General features: G+C 44.4%; 1 protein-coding gene across 1 annotated transcript in view; it reads right to left on the bottom strand.

Moving 5' to 3' along the window:
* SLC35D2 (solute carrier family 35 member D2) overlaps positions 1-26,838 on the bottom strand; it is a 177,983-nt gene that overhangs the window by 25,322 nt on the left and 125,823 nt on the right. The window contains exons 6-7 of the mRNA XM_088470079.1: positions 1,274-1,342; positions 317-419 (exon numbers count right to left, since the gene is read on the bottom strand). Coding sequence (XP_088326205.1) covers positions 317-419; positions 1,274-1,342 — 172 coding nt within the window. The remainder of the gene's footprint in view (positions 1-316; positions 420-1,273; positions 1,343-26,838) is intronic.

Raw genomic sequence — 26,838 nt, 5'->3', positions numbered from 1 at the left:
GCAAATGCAAAGGAAAAAATGCATTGTGAAATGCTATGTTTATTTATTAATCTGTAATGTATATATTAATTTCCATAAACATGCACCCTATATTTTAGGTTTGCATATTGGAAACTGATGTTTTAAGTTAAATTAGATCTGTTGATTCTTAAACAAGCTCTATTTAAAAGTGGATTGTGGCAGAAATTTGCAATGACAAGCCAGCAGAGGGTGTAATATTGAACAAGTAAGGTTTGATGTTTTCTATTTTTTTCAGAGTTTTAACAACATATGTTTCTAACCTATTATCAATGTAAACTTTGTGTGAAATAATTACCTTGGAATTAAGTTTCTGTTTAATATAAACCCCATATGAAGCTGTGAATAAGTCATTCAACAATACAATGATGTATCCTTCCAAATTAAAAGTAAGATCAAAACTGGGGGAAAAAAATTAACAAAACAATTTTAAATAATAGTTTAGTAAAACATAGAACAATTACCAAAGGACTACAATGGTAATAAAACAGTAAGAAAAAAGCATCATGTCTAATGTATATATTAAAAGAACAGGTTGCACAATGTTTAAAAGTTTGTATTTTGTTAAAATTTGATATTTAATTGTTTCTACAGAATGCATTTTTTTCCGTAATTTGTTAACACTGATTATAAGATCACTAATTTTAAGTAAAGAAAAAAAATAAATGAGGGGAAAAAAACAGAAGATAAAAAGAGAAAACTGGACACCTGTTTAATGGATAAATACATCAACAAAATAAAAATTTATTAAAATAAATTCTACAATATCCCGGCCATTAAACAACCATAGGAGGGGATGCATTTGGCATCCCTGTGGTCGGGATTCGGACGCTTACATTACCGGTGCCGTTCAGAACCCGATGCCAGCATCCCGACCACAAGGATGCCGAAGGAAAGTAGAGGGATTGGGGGGAAGGTTAGGTTTTGGGGTTAGACACTGGGGGAGGGTTAGGCAGGACGGTTAAGTTTAGGGTGCAGGGAGGCGGAGGTTAGGTTCAGGCACTAGGGGGGAGGTTAGGTTTAGGCACCAAAGAGGGAGGGTTAGGAAAGGGAGAGGGGGAGGGTTAGCATACTGACCAACAAGTGTCGGTATGTTAACCCTGTCGGGATCTCAGCATCGGGATTCTGACCGCCTGGATCCCGACTGACGGTATTTCATACCGATCCCCCATAGGAGTGCCAATGAATAAATAAACTGGTTCTGTTAGAGGAAGACAGATTAGACACAAAGAAATCACAGAAGACGAAGCCATACCTTGCTGCTACAAAAACTCCAAATATGATTGTTAACACACTCAGTAAAACCGATAATGAATACCGTTTCCTGCAAGATAAAAATATATTTCTTACAGAGTATATATGTTTCATTTAACAATATAATGGGAAAGTCGTTCAAAATATTGTCACAGAATAAAAATGTGGCGGAAAAATCATGTGATTCAGGTTCAGTAAATTCTGTGATATTTTTATGGGTGATCGAAGTGGAATGTATGGAAGCTGTATTTAAGAATGAGTTTATAGGAATGACTTCCTGTACCTCTTAAAGAATTGGCAGCAGTCGCTAATGTAATGTAATGGAGCGGCCCGGTATGCGAGTAACAACATTACAGACAGTGGCCATGTTACGGGAGGAGGAGTGGGACTGTGCTGTGTCGGGGTGGGCTTCCCTCCAACTAGGCAGCTCACCATTTGATCTCTACCTATGGTAAGTCGCACCTGCTGTATGAATACCGCTGCTGTTGTTTGGTGCCAGCTACCCATCCTCAAGTAATCTATATGCAGACATAGACAAAGGCCTTGTTTACCAAAGTCATGTTCAGGTAATTGCCTTTCCAGCTCACAGGGCACATAAGGGATGTACACATTAATACACCAGCCCCCCTCTCAGGCTTCCTCAGTGATTTACATCCTAATGAAAACATTCTATGTTCTCTACATTCAATAAACTTCGATATTCCTATGTCCACACCCCCTCTCCTTTATGTGGATGATAAATGCCACAGGATGACAAAACCTAACATGCGGTAATTCAGATTACCTGCCATCAATTACTTTACATTTACAAAAAACAGTTGATATCTAGATATTATTTGAGCAATAGTTGAATTATTAATGGAAGTTATTTTCCTCTCTACAATGTCCTGACCATCACAGGCCCAATCACCTGATTATTGGCTGATCGGGCCAATACTTGGACAGTGTATGATCCTCATAAGTGCAGTGTGCACATTACAATTCCTATTTCATGCATGTTGGATCGAATACTTACTATTTCTGTTTGTTATTTATCTGGCTTTTATAACCCTAATAATTTATTAACGGGGCCTAGAGGAGGATATAAAACAAAAATTTGACTTCACCAACTCTGTAATCCGTCTGCCACTCTCCCCCCAGGCAGGAGCAGATTGGCTATAGAATTTAGAGGGAATAGTCCCGGTGGCCTACGTGCCTGTGGGGCCACCTGTCAACCATGTTATTCTCTTTTTAAATCTTTTTATTGAACAGTAAAAGTAATTATACACTGTACAAGCCAAGGATTGAATGTAATAAAATGATCAAATATACAACTGGACTGTTTCTTGAAACGAACAATACACAAAGTTACTGTTAATAATTTTTCTAGTTTTTTTAAAACTAAAGCAAACAGTAATTGAAATTGTTTCAGAGCACAGAAAAAAGTACCCGAAAATAATCTAACATTTCAAATGAACAGAAATTCTATATGCTGTAGAATGATCAGTACAATACACTGTAAAAAAATCTAGAGTAACATATAAGCAGTGTCATTCAGACTGCCTAACTTGGATAATCAGTACAAACACTGGCTGATACTTTAACAATCTGTCATCAATGTATCAATATATCAATATAGTTCGTGTCGTCAAATAAATACATAGAAAAAGAAAAGGGGATGAGAATTAAATCAAATAAAATAGAGGGAGTGCAGTTACAAAGAAAGGGGAATCAAAATCAGATAGGGAGGAATATGTTGTCAGAAGGGATTTCATGAGCAGAAGTACATATATAACGATGCCAGAAGCTATTTTAGGTAACGTGTCTTAGCATAAACCATTCCGTGTGTTCAAAGACCTTCCATATGTTGCTCTGGGTTTGGAGTGGCAAACATTGTATATAAGGGCCCTCATTCAGAGCCGCTCGTTAACAGCAGTACGCTCGTTGCGTTCCGATGTTAGCTAACGGCGCATGTGTCGGTGTAACACTGCGCATGTGCGTACGGCAGATTGCGAGTTTTTTTGGACTCGTTCCTAAAATAGCGTACAGGAAGTGACATGTCAAATGTGATTGACAGAACAGGGCGTTTTAGGGTGTTGACGACGGTGCAGATGGAAAAACGCAGGCGTGGCGAGGCGTTTTTGGGGCGTACATACATTAGCAGATGCGAGCGTAAAATGTGTACGGACCGACTCTTACGTCACTGGATGATCCTCTTTCCCTTCCAAATGCTCACACAGCTTAGGGTCTGGATTACTCGACCACATTGGCGATGGCCTTCTCCTCCGTCCCGGGACTCCATGATGTTGTTGCGATTAATCGCGGGAGGGCAGAAAAGCAATTAGTGTTGGATTGAGAACCGGCTTGGTATGTGTTTTGAAATCAGTTTTTTGGGATAGCACAAAACCGTACGCAGGTGGAACTCAGAGCTGCTAATGTCAGGATGACACAATCAATTTGCGTACATTTGTGGGGGTTTATTTTGCCCGCAATTTGGTGGTTAGGGCCTATTGTAACAATAATGTCATCATGTTTTCAGTTTCGCACCATTTTATTTGTGCCTCTTGAATTTGCCTCGTTATATGAATTTTTAAACGTTCCTTAAAGAGCCCTTTTTTTTTTTTTGGGCGAGTTCTTGCCTTTTGGCCCAGGATTAAATGTAACCCATTTGTACAATAATTTCACAATCCAATGTCATTTTTTAATTTCCAATTTATTGCTCAAACAAAAAAACTAAATTTAAAAATTTTGGGGACATCTTTTTTGCCCAAAGATATGTTCCAAAATCAAACAAATTGGCCCAACATAACTGTTGACATAAACATACAACAATAAAACAAAAACATTTCACAAGAAAGGAGAGGGAAGTTTTGACCAGAAAGGAATATGAGCCAAGCACAGAAGGATTGTGGGAAAAGTCACCATTGCTGTCACCGTTTTTTCACCCGTTTGGATGGGGGAGGGAGGGCGCCAGACCGGGTCCGGGATGTCATCGGGCTGGCCTGTCCAGAGGCAGATGTTGTGGCATCTGGACTAGGCACAGGGCTAGGCACATTTGGAGGATTGGCTGATGTTGTGCCAGAGGTGGAGGATCCTGATGTTCCGGCAGGAAGGGAGGTTGGCTCCACCATGTGCTGGCGAACGAGCTGCTCCAGGGCATTGGCGATGCGGATGTTGGCCCTGGTATTTTCCGCCAGGGCCTGACCAATGGTCACGTTGGCCGCAGTATTTTGCTCCAGGACCTCAGCCACCCGTAGCAGACTGGCGTCCATCCTCTGCAGAATCTCCGTATGGGAATCCGATTTGAAATTGAGTTCTGTGAGGAGGGCCACTGCCTGCGAGGGGGATTGCCCTGGACTGGCTTCTGCAGGGTCCTCAGCCGGATGTACTGGTTCCTCCCCTGCAGAGCCAGCAGAAATTCGGCGGCCAAGGCTCCCCTCTGGAGCAGACTCATCCACATGTGTCTCTGTTAGGAAAAAAGAGAAAAGCCTCACATTACAATCTACATATTGGCACAATAACATTTCAGAGTTGATGACATCCAAAAATTTACCTGGGACAACATGAGGAGCCGCAAAGTCTGGCATGTCCGTATCCATGTTGGACACGCCAAACACCTCCACAGGCTGCACACACCCCTGTGCCAGCTCTTCTAAATCCGTCAACTCCAATGACACAGGGGTGGGACCCCCACCTGTCCCCCTTGCATGCCTAGCCCTGTCCGCGAGTTTTTGCTTTAGGCGATATTTGAAGTCGCCCCATCTGTGGGGAAAAATGGATGCCATTATCCTTTGGTTTAAAATTGAGTTTGTTTTTAGGGGGGGCAAGGGTTTACTTACCGCCGTTTGACATCCCGGGCTAGACGGACATAATCACCCACCCTATTGACAGCAACGGCTACCTCTTCCCACATTCTCCACTTCTGGCTTAGACTCATATTCCTGTCTGCCTGTGGCAGGATGTCCACACACTTCTGGATCAAAACCTCCATCTCCTTTCTTGTGAAATGTGGCTGCCTTTTTTTTTTGTCCGCTTTGGCCGGAATACTGAGCCCAGCAGCCTCTTCCATGTCATCCTCCTCACCTATTTGTGTAAATTTTCAGAATTCACAAAATCACAACTTGCCTAATCTTATGTTTCAAATTAATCATTGATACAAAATGCATGAAAGACTTACCGCCTGACTCTTGGGCATTGTTTCCCTGGTCTGTCGCCATGTCTGAGGTCCAAACAAGAAATACACCAGAATTTTAATGTGTTTTCGTGACGTATTTATACATGCGTCCTTATTTTGCGGCCGCATCATTGATTGTGCGGCCCTATGATCCCTCCTTAATTTGTGCGGGAAACGAAACACTATTTATGGCTTGGTGTGTCTCAAGTCGAGGTGGCGTTTTTGGATTGTTGGAGGTTACCTTGGCTGGAGTTTATTGATTGCGTAGAAAGGAGTTGGCGGTTGGAGATTCGTTTGTTGGTTAGATTTGCGTTTTTATTTTCCGTTCTCTTTGTTGGTTTATATTTTTGGGACCTCGTTTCTTAATTTGGTAAGTTTTGTGAAGTCTAACTTTTGTTCAATTGTTGTTTCATTGTGTTTCTTATTTTTTGTAAATTTTGGATCCATAATTTCTTCTATTTTAGATTTTGATTATTTTCGAACCAAAAGACCTTTTGATTTGGACTCTTATATATTTGCTCTTGGTAAGTCCATTTTTTATCTTGTATTTGCAAACTAATTAGTGCATTTTTAGTAGTTACTCTTGTGACTTGTATTAGCGAACTAATTAGCGCATTTTTAGTAGTTACTCTTGTGACTTGTATTAACGAACTAATTAGCGCATTTTTAGTAGTTACTCTTGTGACTTGTATTAGCGAACTAATTAGCGCATTTTTAACTGCTTAATAATAATTTTTAATTTTTTGTGTTTTCTCTTTCGCTTTTTGTGCCAACATTTCAACCCATTTTGATGTACTGTGTGAAATGTCGTTTTGCTGTTTTGCAAAATTGGTGTTTTGCATATGTTCACTTTGGTCTAGCACAAAATTTATAAACAAAAATGCACAGAGTGAAATGTGTCAAATAATTTTGGTGTTTTTTTTCAGTTTGGACGTATCATGACAATACCCCGGCATGTAAGCAGCAATGGATGGTATCATCAAGCTAAGTTGTTTTAATTTAGTTTTGGGGTGGTTCAAAAGCCTTACTTTGAAATCTTTGAATTTCAGGTAGATCTGGGGCGGATTGTTCTGGCCATGCTCCCGGAAGCCGACCAACCTCAATCTCGTCCCAGGCGTAGGCATCGTAGGCATGCAAGGCCCCAGATATTTCGAACACGTGTCACCTTTTTTGGAATGCCCGATGATGAGGTTTTAAGACGCTACCGTCTACCTCCCAAAATCATCATAGACACTCTCTCATTAATAGAAAGTGATCTTGAGCGGCAAATTGACAGTCCAACAGCAATACCACCACTTACGCAATTTATGGCGGTGTTACATTTCTGTGCCTCAGGATCGTTTCAAACAACGGTGGGAATAGTGGCGGGCATCTCCCAATCCTCCTTTTCCAGGATCCTGAGGGCAGTGATGGAGGCACTTTTCAAGCACCTCCATCATTTTATTCAAATGCCTTTGGATATGGGTGCCCTTAGTGTGGCCAAGGCCAATTTTTACCAAATAGCTGCCTTCCCACACATCATAGGGGTTGTGGATGGTACTCACATACCACTTCAGCCTCCAGCACGGCTGGAGGCCATATTTCGAAACAGGAAACACTATCACTCCCTGAATGTAATGGTGGTATGTGATGCCTCCCTCCAGATCCTGTCCCTGAATGCTAAATTACCCGGAAGTGCACATGACTCCTTCGTCATCCGGCAATCAGGGATATGGCACAAATTAACCAACCTACAAGCTGGTGATGCGTGGCTTCTGGGTAAGTGGAGACCTTTAGTACATAACAATGTTAAGCTTGATACACAGTGTTCCTGATGTTGTCTATTCTTTTCCATAGGAGACAGTGGATATCCTTGCATGTCCTGGCTGCTCACTCCTTATTTGGCTCCCACACCAGGCCCACAAAGTGCGTATAATTCCACACTTACAGCCACCAGGCAAGTGGTGGAGCGCTGTATCGGCCTTTTAAAAGGCTGATTCCGATGCCTCCACCGCTCTGGTGGCGAGCTCATGTATTTGCCGGATATGGTGTCGAAAATTGTGGTCCTGTGTGGGATATTTCACAACATCGCCATAAGGAGTGGTGTCCCAATGCAGCCAGAGGATGCCTTACCTGAGGATGGCCCCCCGAGGTTGGTCGGAGGTCAGTATGTGGGGGGGCCATACGCGATGATGTGGTGGCCAGATTTTTTAGGTAAGTTTTAACAAAACAACAGTGTTTATACCTAATGTGTTTGTGTTTGTTTGCGAACATCTAATTTTGTTTTCTTTTTTTCACCATCTTCTGTTTGTTCACATAATCTTTGGCACTACAACGCTCACTACTTCATGCTACCCTTACCAAACCTGGATCTGGTCATTTTGGGAATATATTCTGGAACCCATATCGCAACGCCATGTTTGTGGAATCATGTTGGCATGGTCCTTCGTCAACCAGTTCTTGATTTGTTTATGTTTGTTTTTTTTTTATTGGTATGTGTTGTATTTGAGATTATCACTGTGTGTTTTTTTTGTGAGTGACCACTTTGATTTCTCAGTTATGTTGTGAATAAATGTTTGGAGAGTGAAATGTTCTTCCTTTTTTTGGACGTTACCAGCAAGTGTAACCAGGTTAACACACCTTACATTTGACTAAGGGGTAATCCAGTACTGACGCCAGTTGAGCAAAAATGAAATATGTTTTCAGGTTCCCAACCCACACCAAAAGGAAGCCTGTCCAATCATTTGGCTTTGTAAGATTCGCCTAAGCAGCTTGCACACCAACTAGGAACCTGTAAAATGTAGAAATATCTAATTGACACTACACACAAAAAGGGAAATGACATTGTTACTGTTATGTGTTTCTTGTGGGTGTTTTAAATACAAATACAAAACACAATCTAACTTAAAAAAAATGGAAATCCTTGCAGGAACAGTCTACTTATGTCAGGGTAAACTATCTTTGGTTTTGAAAAAACGAATGAGGCAGAACGTATATTAGAAATAAACAATTTATTTTGAAAACGAAAAAAAAAAAAAAAAACTACTGCCGAAGGATGCCAGACAGCCGGTCAAGGGCCACAAGCACCCCAATTAGATGTTGGCGCATGTGTGCCACACATTCTTCGACCTCTTGCCGACGCCTCTGTTCCTCTGTGGGTGAGAAAAGTGTGTGGATTAATAAAACAATAGGGAATCCACATTAAAAAAACAAAAACACAACGAAATCACTCCTAAACCAAAAAAAAAAAAAAAAAAAAAGGGGTGCTGCAAAAATTACAAGGCCTATGTAGAAATTCCCACAGGTGTGATATGTGTATGTTGAAATCAGCAGGAAGAGGTACAGGCAAACTGCTAAATCACCAAAAAACAACCCAAAAAGCACGAATAAAGGAACGACACATGATTACATACAAACAGTTTGTGCCTAAAAAAAACGCGAAAGAAAAACATACCGGTAGCCAAAACGGCAGCTCCGGAAGTCCCTCCATCTTCATCCTCGGAGGAGCCTTCATTCCCCAAAGAACGGGGCGGGGTTATCACGGACTCCGGGGAGGGGGTAATTGGAAGAGGGGTGGTTGGAGGAGAGGGGGAAGTGGGACGGAGGGGAAGGAGGCCCGACAGTTCCGGGAGAGGGTCTTGGAAGGCTGGGGAGGAGGGGGGAATAGGGGAATTATTTGGGGTGGAGTGTTGGCTGGGGGTTGGTGAGAGTGGGCGGGACCGCCGTCTGGCTGGACGGTGACGGCGTAGTCTTGGCTGTCCCCCTAAAAGATGTCAAACAAATTGTGGTTAGTTTCTGGCCAAATCCTGGCCAAAAAACATTTTAAAATCGCCCACCACCAACAAAAAACATGCAAATATGAGTAGAATGAATAAATCAGAAATAGAGGGAAAACATGGCCATGCAGATATGAGGAGAATGAATAAATAGGACAGACATGAAAACATGCCCACGCAGATATGAGAATGAATAAATAGGACAGACATGAAAACATGCACACGCAGATATGAGGAGAATGAATAAATAGGACAGACATGAAAACATGCACACGCAGTTTGCCCCACAAAGACAAACATGAAAACCACAATACATAACACTTACTTTCCTCTAACTGCATGCGAAAGCATGCCAGCAAGCGGGGCGTTCGCCGTTGCAGGTCAGACCACCTGCGCTCCAGCTGGCCGATGTTGCGGCGTGAGCCGAAGGAGCGCAGGCGGGCCCGTGCCTCCGCATACGCGGAACGCTTCTGCCGGTTGGTGATGGGTGGAGGCTGGCTGGTGATACGCCGATCCATCACCTCCGTTAGCACCAGCAGCTCGCGCCTGGTGAATGCGGAGGCTCTCATGATGGCAATGGTGTTTTTCATAAAAATCATTTTTGCTAAAGTGTGCAAAAAATTTCTGATTGGCTAATGTATTTTGGAAATTAACAGGAGCAATTTTATTGGTTAGTGTATGAGTCATGTGTTCGACAGGGCCAGAAATCTCTGGAGAGTTATGATAGGCTTGATGCAGTGACATGCGTAAGCAAATTTAAATAAAGAAATGAACCCCGGGAAATATGCGGGGATCCACAGCAATAGAACAATTGTTTAATTGTGGCTAACATGTTTTTTGAGCAATAAAAGCGAATGTTTAAGCCGTACGTATTCTGCGGGTAAACACAAACACGGACAAGAGTAAAGTTTCTTGCATTGTGTTGAAAAAAAAAAAACAATTAAGCTAATTGATACATTGATTGGCATGATACGATTGATGGAGGTAGGCAGAATAAAGGAGCAGGTAATCGACATCTGACAAGGCCACTTCCGGTTTATACTTGTGCGTGCGTTCCCTTCAAGCCATTTCGGGGATGTACGCTCGCTATTTCGCACGCTCGTTAGTTAGAGGAGGGGTCGTCTGAGTTTGGGGAGGAATTTTAGATGCGAACGAAAATACGAGAGAGCCATTGAATTTAAATATTTTTGTACGTACGCCTAACGTACGTGCGCCCGCTTGCGAGTGGGTCTGAATCAGGCCCAAGGTTCCCATTTTTTGGAGAAAATTTGCACTCCTTTTTCGACATTGAGAATAGCCATAAATAACCTCCAGCAGTGCAGTTTTCCATTCATTTAAAGTGGGTGCAGATTTTAGGATCCAATATTTAAGGATGAGTTGTTTAGCCACTGTAACCATGACGCTCAAAGAAGGTTTCCATAATTCTAGAGAGGAGTCTGTCTCCCATATTGAGAAATTAGCAAAAATAAGAGCTGCTGCGTTTTTGGACAGTGTAAGATGTAGTGTGTTATTTAGATAATACTAAATTTTATTTCAAAATCTATGGATTTTTCTGCAGTACGAGAGGTTATGTGAAAGGGAGGCATTAGAACAATTACATTTTACACAGTTGCCTTCCTCCAAAGGGACAAAATGTTTCCTTTGGGCGGGGGAGATGTATGTGCGGTTTAGAACTCTGAGGTGGATTTCTTGTAGTCGCGCCGATTTAAGGCAGGGTAAGACATACTCCAAGTGCACAATAAATGACTCAAAATCACATAGCTCAGGTATTTCAGTGTGCCATGTTTCAGCAATTGTCGACCAAGCATGAATAGATGTTCCTAACAGATGTTTATAAAGATAATTTATTCTGAACTTAGTTGAGCGACATAAAGATAAAATACGGTTCATGGTATCTATGTTATCTGAAATCCATAAGGGGTTATCCAGTGATTGGATAAAATGGCGTGCTTGTAGAAACATAAAAAATTGTGAACGTGGGATATCAAATTTGTCTTGTAATTGCATAAAAGAAAGTATAAAGCCACCTGGTTCAAATACATCCCTAATAGACATCATACCTTTTTGACTCCACATTTTAAAAAGGGAATTGTCAAGAGAGGGGGGGAAACTTGGGTTGCCCCATAAGGGGATGTAAGGAGATGAGGAGGGATTTTTCTTCAAGTGTGTACTGACTTTCAGCCATGTAGTGTAAGTGTCCCAAAATAAAACATTAGAACGGAGTGTCATAGGAATGTCCGCTTTTGGGGAGTGCAGCAAAGCTACTGGAGCATAGGGATAGAATAAAGCTTCTTCCAGAGCGGAGTTAGTATAGTGGTCGGTATGTAATAGCCAGTCTGCTATGTAACGAAATAAAGCAGCTTTTGCAAATGCAGAAATGTTTGGGACACTCAAGCCTCCTTGTTTTTTCGGTAAATAGGCTCGAGATCGGGGCATCGGGGCATCGGGGCTTCTTGTACTGCCAAATAAATTTAAAGAAGATTTGCATGTACCTTAATAAATCTGTTTTTGTTAGCGTAATGGGTAAGGTTTGTAGAAGGTATGTTAGCCTTGGGAATACCACACTTTTTACCACAGTTACTCGTCCGAGGAGGGAAAATTTAAGATCTTTCAAATTTTGGAGTTGGGAGTTTAATTTATTTAGCAACGGTGAGAAATTAATTGCATAAAGAGAAGTTAGTTGTGCAGGTATGAATATACCTAAATATTTGAGGTAATGTGTTGCGACTGTAAAGAGAGAAGCTATATGGGGGTATGAGGTTAGGAAGGTAGATGAGTTGATGGATAGCAATTCAGATTTATTCACATTGATGCGATAACCTGCAAAAGAGCCAAACATGGCAATTGTTTCTAAAAGTGCACGGATGGAGCATAGGGGATCAGATATGAAGAGCATCATATCATCCGCGAATAAGGACAATTTACATTCTTGGTCTCTGACAGTAATGCCCTTTATCTCCGTTTTTTGTCCTATTGCTATCGCTAGCGGTTCAAGCGCAATTGCGAACAGGAGTGGAGAGAGCGGGCAACCCTGTCTCGTCCCCCTCTGTATATAGAAAGAAGGTGATAAATATCTGTTGGTAAGGATCTGTGTAGGGGGAGAAGTATATAGGGACATTATAATTTCAATGAAAAGGGCGGGCATACCAAAACAGCGCAAAGACTCAAACAGGTGATCCCAGGTTACCAGTTCAAACGCTTTTTCCGCATCTAGAGACAATAGGAACCTGGGATCACCCGTCCAATCGTCCCGTAAATACTGAAGGACTGAGAGGACCTTTCTAATATTTGTAACTGAGTTTCTGCCCCAGACAAACCCCGTTTGATCAGGGTGAATGATGGACGGGAGAATCACCTTAAGTCGTTATGCTAAAATTTTTGTCAGCAATTTATAGTCCACATTAAATAGAGAAATGGGTCTATATGAGGAAGGAAGAAGGGGATCTCTATCTGATTTTGGAAGGACCTTTACAGTGGCCGAATTAAAATATTAGGGAATTGATCTGTTTTCCAATATGGAGTTAAATAAATTGGTTAAAGTCTCTATAATTTGGGGGCGTAACATTTTAAAGAATTCTCCACTAAGACCATCTGGGCCAGGAGTTTTGAATGATTTAAGAGATCTGACAGCCTGATCAACCTCTTCAAGAGTAATTTTGTCAGTCAGGCTCTCAGCCTGCATGGAGGAAATCTGCGGCATAGCATGTGAATCCCAAAAGGCCCTTTTTTGTGAAGTATCTATCAGGTCTTGGGAGTAAAGGTTTTGATAGTAGCGAAAAAAAATATTTGCTATATCCTCTCCTCTGAAATGTGTAGTGGAATGTTCGTCCTTGAGTGCTGCGATATTATTATGTGATTTACTTCCACTCAACATGCTTGAAAGGAGTCGGCCAGGCTTATTGCCATGCCTGAAAAAGTGCAATTTACCCGAGTAGATGTATTTATCGTCCATTTGGGTGAGGGTCTGATCAAAATGGAGTCTACACTCATTGTATGTTGCTCTGGTTAATGGTGAGGGTGAAGTCTTTAAAGCTTGAAAAGCAGATGTTAAAGATGTTTGAGCGGATCTATAGGTATTATCTTGTTCAGCCCTATATTTTTTCATGAAGGAAATAATTTCTCCCCTTATTACCGCTTTAGCGGTTTGCCAATATAGACCTGGATTATTTTTATGTGCATGATTATTGATTTCGTATGTGGCCCAAGCTGATTCCAGCATTGATTTAAATTTAAGTGAAGAAGCTAATTTTGCTGGGAACCTCCACTGGGAATGTGACCCCAGGAGAAACTTCCCTTGAATATCTACCCAAACTGGGGCATGGTCTGAGATGGCTATAGGTTCAATAGATGTATCGGTAACCATTGGGGACAGTGAGCTAGAAATAAAAAAGTAGTCAAGTCTAGAAAATGTGTTATGAGTGGCTGAATAATATGTATATTCTAAGTCAGTGGGATGTCCCGTTCTCCACATATCTAATAGATTTAATTCTGTAGCCATATAATTTAAGCCTATTTTGGGTTGTTTGGGAGGGGAACGGGTTGAGGTTTTTCTATCTAAGACTGAGGAAGCCACCAAGTTGAAATCGCCTCCTAATATGATCTTAGAATCCGAAAAGGAGTATAATTTATTAACTAATCCTAAGAAAAAAGATTTGTCTTATATATTGGGGCCGTAAACATTACATAAACAGTATCTAGTGCCGTCCAAGGTAGCATCCATGAGGATATATCGGCCATTTTGGTCCACATCAGTGGAATGAATTTCATACTGGATACCCTTACGCAGTAAAATTGCCACACCCCGCGACTTAGAGCCATATGATGAAGACGCCAACACCTGGTGATGTAGTGTATTTAGTTTGGCATGTTCTATGGGAGTCAAGTGTGTTTCCTGTAAATAGGTGACATCGGATTTGAGTTTATTAAGGTATGTCAATATGCGCCTTCTCTTCACTGGCGTATGAATCCCCCTAACATTCCAGGTACAGAATCTAAGGTGGGAAGACATCACATATTACGAAAATTAGATAATGTAAATAGTAGAAGGTTATAGCGTAGGTATAAATAATTTCCCCATAGTACCTACAGGAGATAAATGTGATCCTGATGACATAAACATTTAAGTCAGTGTGAATGGTAGATAGGTTGCATATACTAAAACATCTGCAGCCCGTGTAACATAGGAACATAAGCACGGAAATGAAAGAGAAATAAAAGTAAACATTTGTATGAAGGAATCGTGAATCAAAAGTATACATACTGTTAAAGCTGTAACCAGTGACCACAGCCATTTGTTTTAGAAAAACCATTAATAATAGCTGTGAAGCAACATCACATATACAGCATTACAGCTCTAGAGCAGAGTATGAATATATCTTAGGGATCTGAATAATACCTGATATAAGTGTCCAAGCAGATATGGAATCTTCATAGGATCAATCATTGTGGTCCATCAAGGAGGAGCCAGCAGCCTCACTTTCTTTGTTAAGGAAAGCCTGGGCGTCAGCGACTTCTGTAAAATCTTTAGGACCTTGGGATGAAAAAATGCGAAGTCTAGTTGGGAATAGGAGAGCGAATCGAGTTCCAGACTTGATGAGTTGTGAGCAAATTGGAGACATGTTTCTGCGAGCCCTGGCAACTTCTGCAGAATAGTCTTGGAATAGGAGGATGCGTTGACCATCCCACTGAATAGGACCCTTTTGTCGGGCAGTCGAGTATATGAGGTCTTTGTGTCGGAAGTTTAAGCACTTGAAGATGACGGCTCTAGGGCGTGAGGTATTCGAGTCTAGAAAAGGGCCTAGCCTATGCGCTCGTTCAATTTCAAAGTTGTTTAACTCAGCTGAGATGCCAAGTAGCTCTGGGAGGTCAACTTGAAGGAACTTAGTAATATCATTGCCTTTAATTGTTTGCTTAAGACTAGTAGTCGCAAGTTATTGCATCTGGATCTATTTTCCAGATCATCTACTTTGGACAATAATTGCTGTTGAGTAGTCAACATGGCGGACACCTGCTGCTTTAGGTCTGACAGTTCATGAAAGTTGGCTCCGATCCTGTTCTCATTCTCAAGTACATGCTGGGAGATAGAGGACATTTGTGTTTTGAGATCAGCCAGAGCTCCCATGAATTTATCCACTTGATTTTGTAGTAGCGGTTCTACTGTTTCTTTAATTGCTCTGACGACATCCATATATGAGAGGGGAACAGGTGCTGGTCCTGTCGAAGTATGAGTAGTGGCAGGTTCAGAGTTATGCGTGTGACGCATGTCTTCCACAATATCTGCGGGTTGATCTGCACGTTTATTGTTACCCTTGGCTCGTTGCGTCTTAGAATTAGGCGGTGGAGCCATGAATTTATCCATGCAGAAAGTAGTTGTGAATTTCACCAGGAGAAGATATTAATATTATAAAAGATGTTGCTTAGAAATGGCTATGATCTTAGGTGTAAGAGATTCTACATTTCCATTAATTCAGAGGAGACTAAAAAAAAAGAGAGCAACAGCATCACCTGGTGGTGGATGTTGATATTGTAACAGTTCCTCAGAAAGAAGAGAAGCAAGGGAGATAAATGGAGATCCTCCAATATACGGTAATAGCTGATCACAAAGTTAGTGTGTTTTTATATGAAATCTCCCCGTTTCCCTGTATCTCAGTGGCCCGTCTGGGGTGACACAGTACCTTGCCTACTTGTTGTTGTAAGAGGTCTCCAGCGTCTACTGGCCATGCGCATCCAAGAGGATCTGCAGGTTACATATGTGTGCTTTATATAATGACGATGTGCGGCTGCAGGGACCTGGCCAGTGGTGTCCCCACGTGTCCCAGTTGCCGCTCGCGGTCTGTGAGCTGATGCCCGACCACCGGGCTTTGTGGATCCTGCTGGCGGCGCAGGTATGACAGGGAGGGGGCTGGGGATCTAGTCCCAGCACTCGAGTCCGCGGCAGCGGTAGGCCGCTAGGTCCGGCAGTCTGTCTCCGGGTATGAGAGACTCGCTAGGGTCCGGGAACACCCGCTCTGGGGGGCTAGGGTGGTACACAGCGGCGTCACAGTCGGGAAGCACAGCGTAGCAGAGGGTATTCCGCTGTATAAGAGTCAGGTCAGGCAGAGCTCTGACTCCATGCTGCCATCTTCTTTGGCTTCCAAGCCACGCCCCCCATCTTTTAAATTTTTTAACATTTGGCCCTGCCCCAGCATGACTGGCCACCCAAGGGAGTGCTGTGCACTCGGACCACGTTAAGTGACAGATGGCCAGCGATAGCATGAAGTGTGGGCGGCTAAGCATATATATTCAGTCAGCCAGCCAGCATGACTGATAAGGCTGGTGGGGGTCGGAGCTAAGGGGTCAGGACATCACTCACTGCTGCAGGGGCCTGTATGGATGCCTTTGGGACCATTTCAGATCTAATATTAAATATATATATATATATATATATATATATATATTTATATATATTCTCCTGACATATTTGACAAAGGGCTATTTAATCATTTTGCTGCCAGGGGGGATGTGCAATGCAACTCTCTCCTTTGCCTAGAAAAGGTTTACTGCACTAAACAGGTTACTGTTACTGTTGAGGTAGTAATATGGGTGGTTCTACCATATAACCCTGTATCTGCTGGATAGATTTGCTAACATGCAGTTTAACTTGTCACCTACTCTTCACAAAAAAATTAATTTCTGCATTGGTATTGGTACAAAAAGTAATTACCATTTGATACACAACTATGTTGCCTGATATATATCCCAAGTATTTGTGCAGAATGGTGGCTTCCTGACATGCAAAAGACAGCTGTCTATCTGTAAGGAGAAGTAAGGCTGGATCTGCAAGTTTGCCTCAGCTTCTTCAAATGAATCAGGGTGACACCAACAATCAGAATAAATGTCATCGCATGGAACAGACACACAGTGGTGCTTGTCACAGGGTACAGACACACAGTGGTGCTTGTCGCAGTCAGGGCTGGCAACAGAAATCTCAGGGCCCGGTACACTGAAGTCTCTGGGGCCCTACCTTCTCACCACCACCCCCGATCCCGTACATCCCTCCCCTGCATGTGTGATATGTGAAGCATGAGCATGTTAACTGAAAGACATGCCAGCCTTTAAATAAAGTAAAAATACACTATGACTTACCACACCGTCTCTCTGTCACTGATGATGCAGGCTGTAGTTCTTGTCTGCCGTCTCTTGCAAGGTCTTCTTGACGACAGTGCTGTAGATGCCTCAGGGGTAGGAGGGATGATGTCTGCAGCCAGCCATCCTCAGCACTCATCACCTTCCTCAAATTCAGCCTCTCAACACCATCCTTAGCCCAGAAACCCCCATCACCTTCCTCCATCCCCAGCCCCCATCACCTTCTGTCCTAGCCCCGTCACCTTCCTCCGTCCCTAGTCTCATCACCCTTCTCTGCCCCCAGCCCCTATCACCTTCCTTTGTCCCATAATCTTACTCTGTCCCCTTTACATTTCTCCATCCCCAGCCCCCATCACCTTCCTCTGCCTCCAGCCCGTGTCACCTTCTACCCCCAGCCCCCATCACCTTTGTCTGCTCCTTCACCTTCCTCCATCCCCAGCCCCTATCACCTTCCTCTGTTACCTTCACCTCTCTCCATACCCAGCCACCATCACCTTCCTCTGCCCCCAGCCCGTGTCATCTTCTACCCCCAGCCCCCATCACCTTCGTCTTCTCCTTCACCTTCCTCCATCCCCAGGCCCTATCACCATCCTCTGACCCATAATCTTCCTCTGTCCCCTTCACCTTTCTCCATCCCCAGCCCCCATCACCTTCCTCTGCCCCAGCCCATGCCACCTTCTGCCCCCCGCCCCATCACCTTTCTCTGCCCCTTCATCTTCCTCTATCCCCAGCCCCATCTAGTTCCTCTGCCCCAGCCCCCATCATCTTCCTCTGTCCCCAGCCCCCATCACCTTCCTCTGTCCCCAGCCCCTATCAACTTCCTATGCCCCCTTCACCTTCTTCCATCCTCAGCACCCATCATCTTCCCCTGATCCAATTCCTCTACATCTACGGAAGAGGATCTAGCTGTTAACGATTCCCTCTACCACCCCTATACACCGCAGCGGCACAACCTGCTTGACGTGCGGTGACCATAGCCGTAACTAGACATTTTGGTACCCTGTGAAAGTAAGAGCATCGGCACCCCCTCCCATTTTCTAAATAGGGCCATTAAGACGGCATGGCACTCCCATTTTCTTTTATGTAAGCCCTACCCTATTTGAGACCACACATCAGGACTACTGTTTATATGATTCTCATTTTTTTTTGTATATGAAATGACTATTTTGTACCCAGTAGGTAAATTATCAACTGCCGCAGGTTACACTTGAATTTGATGGACCTATTCTTTTTTTAAAGACACACACCTAACTAAATTGACCTAATATTTTACACAATGAGCTGAGAAATACAAAAAGGATCAGCATTTCCATTACAATTGCAAACAAACATATTAAGAATCAGCTGTGCCTAGCAATGATGTCACAACAAGACGCATATGCTGCCATGACACCCATAATATAAGACAAATGTACATATAGGAAACTTACAACTAGAGGCCTGATTCAGAGGCGCTCGCTGTTTGCAAGCGCTCACTTTGAATCAGGGCGTTTTTTTGTTTTTGTTTCGGCCTCCAGGCCGCTTGCAAAGCTGTGGGTGACCACCCACAGCTAGTGTGAGCGGCTTGACGATGGTCACAATTATCGCGACCATCGTGCCTGCGTCGAGACCATGCGGGAGGGTCTCGGCTCCCGCAAGCCCGAGTGGACTTCCTGCTCTACCCACAAATGCCAGGTGTTCCTAAGGGAACGCCTGCATTTGTGCGGCCACCCCCCTTCCCCGCCTACAAAACGGGGCGAGCTGTCAATCAACATCGACAGCCGCCCCATCTTGTAGTGAGCCCCGGAGCGACGGAGTGGCCATCGCTCACTGGGGCTCGTGCATGAGCATAGGGGAGGCAGCGCATGCGCAGTGGGGGAACATCGACCTGCTTGCGAGAGCTGTGCGCTTGCTCGCGAGTCTGAATCAGGCCCTAGGTACACAGCATATCAATACATAACTTTAACAATCAATTTTGCACAATGAAAAAAATAAATAAATACACATCATAGCAGCTAGTCACTGAGACAGAATCATATACAGTAACTTAGATGACATCACACTACAATGACTCAGGCAGCACCAGCTCCTAAGTAATAACCAATATATGAAATGTGTAAAAAAATCATGCATGGTACCTGACAGAGCAATAACTTAAAAGTAAATACCAAAAGCACTTAAAATAATTATACATTTACTGTAACCCCAGAGAATAGGATATATTACTGCACCCCAAACTCCACCCAACCCCCTGGTAATATTAGTATACAACTCCCCCCCCCCCTTATACTTTACTACATCCCCCAACCAGGTAATATTAGCATACACCCCCTTTCCATACACACACATTACTGCACCCCCCAAACCCCAGCTGTTATTAATATACTTAATTGATATTAAAGAACCCCCCCATACATTACTACATCCCCAAACCACCTCTCCCCCCCCCCAGATATTATTAGTATACACCCACACATTACTACAACTCCCAACACAGGTCACCCCCCACACACACATTACTCCACCTCCCCCCCCCATCCTACCTCACCCCCAGGTATTATTATTAGTATTATCCCTCCTTCCTAGATAATATGAATTAACCTTTGCCTGCACTGGGTGCTGTGCTCTCCTCACACAACGACTGCTGCAGGGGAGAAACCAGGATAGAACGGGCCAGGAGAGGGGGCGGGGACTCGGCAGCACATTGGTGCAGTAGCTGTCCATGGCTGACATGACACATCGCGTCCTGAAGGTAAGAGAGACAGGAGGGGGCGGAGTCAGGGAGGAGGAGCAGGAAGGACAGAGGGGGAATCCTTCCAGAGATCAGTGAGGAGCTGCTCTGGTAAGCTGGCACCCACCCCTGCCTTGCGATCTGTGCTAGTTACGGCCCTGGCTTCGACATAACTTATGACGTCAAGCCACCGCATTGCTCACTTAAAGCTCAGGCCCGGGCTGCAGCTGAGCCACCTGGAGGAGCCCAGCGCTGCCCGGGCCAGACTCGGCTATGGCGGCTATGGGGCCTGCAGGCTGTAAGAATCCGCAATCCCATTTTGTGCCCGTCCGGTCCCCGGGGCCCCAGGTGCCAATTAGTCGCTCCCTGTCGCCGGGCTTGGTCGCAGGGTACAGGGCACACAGTGGTACTTGACGCAGGGTACAGACACACAGTGGTGCTTGCAGACACTGGGAGAAATGCATTACAGTGTGTTACTATATATAAACTGATCTAGTCATGTACTATTGCAAAACTTCCATATAGGTATGCTGACCATTTGCTGCAGAAATATTGATTTTATAGTAATTTAACCTTAGTACTAACTTCTCCCTCCCTCTGTAGGCAAGCTCTCCATAATCCATTTTCATCTAAGTGAATATGTATTTTATTGCTTCTGTCTACCCCGGACTGTGCTACAAGACGCCAGTAGCTGTGTTGGCAGTGGAAAGATGCAACAGGCTTTCACTTAGTTTAAAAAGGCGGGACTGACAGTTTTAGGTCTGATACCATGTAAGTGTCATAGGGCTCTATTTATTAACATTATTTTTACTAAAATAAATTGAAAAAGGGTGTTTTCACACCCTTTTCACATTATTTTAGGTTCACCTACAGTCACTATAGGGCACTTATTTTTAGTAATTAGAGCGCATTTCCCATAATTGTAATAGGAAATGTGATCCGACCAAAGTTACTAAAAATAAATTGAAAAAAAATACAGGGGAAAGCCCTGTGATAATAACGCCACCTGGAGGTGGCGTTATCCAGGGTCTCCCCCGGTTACCGAGCTCCTACTCTGCTCTAAAAGGCAGAGCAGAGCCGGGAGCCGGCCCCAGTGAACAGCTGTGTAGTCTAAACAGACCACACGCTGATACACTGCAAAAAAAAAATAGTAAACAAAAAAAATTCACTTACCTAACTCCATGGACCGGTGGTCGGGGCACCGGTGATGTTTCCCCTCCGGTCAGCTGGTCTCCATTATCAGGTGATCGGGTCCCATTGCAGATCAGCTGACCGGAGGACATGGAAGACATCACCGGAGGCCGGATCATGCAGGTAGGTGTAATTAAGGGGGAGGGAGGGTCGCAGGGGGGGAGGGAGGGATCGCGGCGGGTGGGGCTTAGCGCCGGGGGGGTAGCAGCGGTGGCCGGCGCATGCGTGGGGCACTGGTCATGGTATTTTTATTCTAAAATACCGTGACTAGTGTGCGGAGGGGATTCGCAGGGACAGAGCTTTATCGCAAGCTCTGTCCCTGCAAGGGATTTGTAGTAAATCCCTGTGATATTGCCTGAATTTGCAATGCGAATTCAGTCGGTAATATCACACTACAATCTGCATTACTAATACGGATTGTAGTAAATAGAGCCCATAGCATCGTAGCATGCTGACTATAAAATCTCTGTCTATATCATGAGGCTAAAATACAAATCCCCTTTCATAAACAATGGCTGAAAATATTTGCAAATATATTGGCAATAGCTTATGGTATTATTACATTCTTCATTGCATAAAGCACCAACATAAGCAATAGTGTTCTCTATAATGGGCTGTAGAATTAAGTACAGGACAAAATAATGTTGCCAATTATTATTATTATATCTTATTTATAGGGCGCCACAAGAGGTCCGCAGCTCCGTACATACAGTAAAGGGTACACAGAACATTACATTACAATACAGTAACCAAAGCACAAGTAACAATTAGTAACACAATTCTCCATACACAATACAGCTGGGAAGGTGAAGGCTGTCATAGAAGTGCTAGAGAAGAAGGTTGTGAGACAGTGGGGAGGAGGACCCTGCTCCTACAATCTAAGGGAGAGGGGAGACAGACAGATGACTTGAGGCATGAGTGTGTAGAAGGGAACCTGAGTGAAGGAAGTAGGCGAGGTAGAGATAGCTGAGGCAGGAGGGACAGAGACTTGGTGACGGTTATGTGGTGCAAGGGTATGCTTTGATGAACAGGTGGGTTTTCAGTGCACGTTTGAAGCTCTGCAAGGTCGGGGAGAGCCTAATCGAGCGAGGAAGCTCATTCCAGTGAAGGGGGGCTGCACAAGCAAAATCTTGGATATGAGCATGAGATGAAGTAACCAGGGTGGAGGAGAGGTAACAGTCATTGGCAGACCGGAGTGAGCGGGAGGGAGTATGTAAGGAGATGAGGTTGGATGTAGGGAGCAGTAGAGTTAGAGAGGGCCTTGTATGTGAAGGTGAGGAGTTTGAAGAGGATTCTGTAGGGGAATGGGAGCCAGTGCAGGTTTTGGCAGAGGGGAGCAGCAGAAGTGGAACGGCGGGAGAGGAAGATAAGTCTAGCTGCCCCATTGAGAACAGACTGGAGGTGAGCAAGACGGCAACATGGGAGGCCAGTAAGGAGAAGGTTGCAGTAGTCAAGCCGAGAAATGATTAGTGAATGAATAATCAGTTTGGTAGCATTCTGGGAGAGGAAAGGCCTAATACGAGTGATGTTGCGTAGCTGGAACCGACAGGATTGAGCCAGAGATTGAATGTGGGGTGTGAAGGAGAGGGTGGAGTCAAGGGTGATAGAGCAAGCAGCGAAGTTGGGGGACAGGGGAGATGATTGTGTTGTCAACAGTGATAGCAAGATTGGTTGGAGTGGAGACTCTATTAGGGGGAAAGATGATGAGTTCGGTTTTGTCCATGTTGAGCTTCAGAGAGCGCTCGGACATCCAGGAAGAGATGGTGGAGAGGCAACTTGTTACCTGAGAGAGGATAGAAGGGGAGAGTTCAGGAGAGGAGAGGTATAGTTGTGTGTCATCGGCATAGAGGTGGTATTGGAGGCCAAAGGAGCTTAGGAGTTCTCTTAGTTTAGAAGTGTACAGGGAGAAGAGCAGTGGGCCTAGGACATAACCCTGCGGGACACCAATGGGAAGAGTGAAAGGGGGGGAGGTGGAGCCAGAGGCAGACACAGAAAAGGAGCGGTTGGTGAGGTAAGAAGTGAACCAGGCATGGACGGTGTTAGAGATGCCAAAGGTCTGAAGGGTGCGAAGGAGGAGAGTATGATCCATCCACGGTGTCGAAGGCTGCAGAGAGGTCCAGGAGGATGAGCAGAGAGCCTGGATTTGGCTGCAAGCAGGTCATTGGTGACTTTGGCCAAGGCAGTTTCAGTGGAGTGACGTTAGCGAAAGCCAGATTGGAGAGGATCAAGGATGGAGTTGTCAGGGAGATAGCTGGTGATGCGGCTGTAGACAAGCCGCTCAAGTAATTTGGAGAATACAGAAAAGATGGACTGCATCGATTCAGGTCTTACGGAGCTTGGTAATCACAAAGGATACATAAACACCTAAATGTTTGGGTCAAACAATGACATCACACACTTAAAAATGACATCACCAGCCAATCTTTTCACCCTCAAAACCAATGAAATCTGATAATATAGGATTTTGACCATGTGTAGGATTTATTTTTGAATCCACATCATAATGATTTGTCCAAAGTCTTAAACCAACAAGCTGCCCATCTACATGACGCTGCATGTAGCCTGCTTTATAGAACCCTAGAGAGATGACAGAGGGTGAGGATCCTTCATGTGGAGGCCTCCAGCAGCTTATCAGGACCAACTCTTAAGTGCTTTCCAGATCAAAACTAGGATAAGTAGTGCTCCAAATCTGTCCAATGCTTTAACAATGTCCAGTGTGTACAGGCAAAGCGGGTAACATGGGGATCAGTGATAACTTTTACATCAGCTCATTTGTGCAGACAACAATCATAGCGTGGAGCAGTGAATAAATACGCTTCATGTTCTTAAACCTATCATAGTATAAATGAGGGAGCCTCTGAGAGCCTAACATGTATGCCAGGTTTAGCCTTGCCTATCACCGATGTCTCCAGGTATAGTGATGTACTAATCCTGCCTACTTTGGTGTTGGTTCCACCTACAGTTGTTTGGTGCCACCCAGATGAGGCTACTTCCAGAAATTTTTCCAGGGCCACTTTTAGTTCCCAATCCACCCCTGCCCCCAGGTGTTCCTGAGCCTATATTGCAAGTAAAACAATGACTATTTTATGATTATGTATCACCCTTAATTCAAAACATTTAAATAGTAAAACAAGTTTTAGTAATTTTAGAAATATAAATCCCTTTCATTTCATGTCCATATATTTAAGAATAGTGGGTTGTGGTTGTAGGCCAAACACTCTAATGGTGCATACACACAGGACAACGATATCGCTGAACAATCTCCCGGGTATCGATATCGATCATCCAGCACACCACCAACCCACTAACGACGGCCAACGACCCGCAATCAAAGATCGCGGGTCCCTATAGTAACCTGGTTGATATCGACCAGGTGGCCTGCATGCATGGGCAATGCATAATATCGTTATCGTCCATTCGTGCCCGAGCATCGCAGGTCGTTGGTGGGTTGGAAAGGACCAAAAAATGCACGATATGAACGATAATGATATGATCAATATCGTTATTGTTCATATCGAGCATTTTAATTGTTATGAACCTGTTTTTTTTATAGAGATGTTTGATACGGTATACAATCGGGAAACCGGCTGCCTTAATACCAACAGCCGGCTTCCCGACTGTCATATCCCGGCGAGGGTGAAATGCCGGGCGTCTATATCTAGACGCCTGTCATTTCCCCGACGCCGGGAGACCGGCGCCCGGCATCCCGATCGAAGCGATGCCGGGCGCCGCGAGCAGACAGCCGCGGGAGGAGTGGGTTAGGTTTAGGGCACCCGGGGGGGACTTGGGGTTAGGCACCCCCCCCCCGGGAGGGTTAGGGTTAGGCTAGGGGGAGGGAGGGTTAGGGTTATTATCCTTTATTTATTATTATCCTTTATTTATATGGCGCCACAAAGGGTTAGGCACCCCCGGGGGGGACTCAGGGTTAGGCACCCCCCGGGGGACTTAGGTTTAGGCAGCAATTCCGTTTGATACTAGAATATTTCCCCATCCTTTTAAAAGGAGATTTGTATCACTACTTTGAGCTGTTAGAGAACCTTGCTCTTTCCATTATTAAATTATTCATCTGTTTCTTTCCACTTGTTGCTATTACATCCCTAAATCATGACACTACCACTGTAGCCCTGTCTAGGGGTGTAACTATAGTGGGTAAATTAGATACCATTGCTATAGGGTGTCAGGATCCGGCCTGGGATCGGCCTTTACTCACCTCTGGACTGGTGTCTTTAGGCTCCGAGGCGTTCAGACGTCAGTAGTGGTGGGGGGTTATGGCTGAGGATTCTCCCGTGGTCTGGTAGGACTTTCATGCATGCGTCCTGACTCCTGTTTTAGCAGGCATGGGCGCAGCCATGTTAGTTCATCTCACCTGATCAGTCTCCTCCAATGGCAGTCCGGCAGTCTCCCAGCTGATCCCGTGATCCAATAACCAGCTGCCTGAGGGTATTTAGGCCCGATTCCTGCAACAGGAAGTTGCTATTCAACATCACTGTACGACTGCACACAGTCAATCCTTAGGACAACTGTCTTATGCTCCAGAGGCTGTTTTCCTTCTCTTGGTGTTCCCTAGTTTCCTGTGTGTTTCAGTTGCATCTCCGTTCATCCAGTCCCTGTGACCAGTACTATTCATCCTGTGTGTCTCAAGTCTACCCTGTGTTACCAGTTCCCGTGTCCAGTACCAATCATCCAGTGTGTCTCCAGTCGCACTTCTATGTATCCTGCTCCTGTGTTCAGTGCAGTTCATCCTGTGTGTTTCAAACTCGGATCTCCGGGTATACAGTCCCTGCATCCACTATAATTATCCTGAGTGTCTCCTTGTATTCTAAACTCTGTGTTCAATTCAAGTTCATCCCGCGTGTACAGATACACATCTCAGAACATCCTTTCAAGTCCTCTGTTGTTGCTCCAGAGTCGCACCTTAGTATACCAACTACACACCATTGAGTACACTTTTGTCTTCTGCCGTTGCGTCCAGTCACACCTTAGTGTACAAAAGACACAACATTGATTCAGTCATCTGTCGGTGTGTCCGGAGTCGCATCTTTGTGCACTAAATACACATCATTGTGTACAAAGTGCGCACGATTGTGTACAAAGTGTGCACGGTTGTGTATATTGTCCTTGCACATCAGTACCAGTAGTTTATGTCTCCTGTGAGCCCTGAGAGGCATCCTCGTGTACTCTGTCCCGGAATTCCAGTATAACTCCATCTCTGCCCTTCCAGTACCTTTCCAGAGCATCACTGAGTGTACAGTTCTCGTGTTTCAGTGCAAGCCATTCCTCCGTGTTTTTCCAGTGTTTCCCGTGTTCAGTATATTGTGCTAGTCTTCCGTCTCTCCCAGGTACCTGTCCAGAGGGCCGCAACCTGCACACTTGGTGCGGTGAAAACCATATCCCAATTGGAGGGGTAACTGGAGAAAACCATCAAGTGGGTTAGACTCCGTGCCTCTGGGCAGGTCTCGCCAAACCTGGGTTTGACCGCAATAGGAAGACTTAGTCTGTCACCCCCGTCATTCCCCTGCAATATCCGAAACCCCTTGGTTCTTAACCTCAGCAGAGGTAGTCCCAGTGCCCGGTTGTGACATAAGGCCTGGAAGCTTAGGGGGTCCACCTCCTGTGCACCCAGCTCCAGCAAA

Source organism: Taudactylus pleione, unplaced genomic scaffold (genome assembly GCF_031769625.1).
Source record: "Taudactylus pleione unplaced genomic scaffold, aTauple2 ptg000095l, whole genome shotgun sequence".
Classification (NCBI taxonomy): Eukaryota; Metazoa; Chordata; class Amphibia; order Anura; family Myobatrachidae; genus Taudactylus; species Taudactylus pleione.
This window is presented reverse-complemented; position numbering and strand designations above follow the sequence as displayed.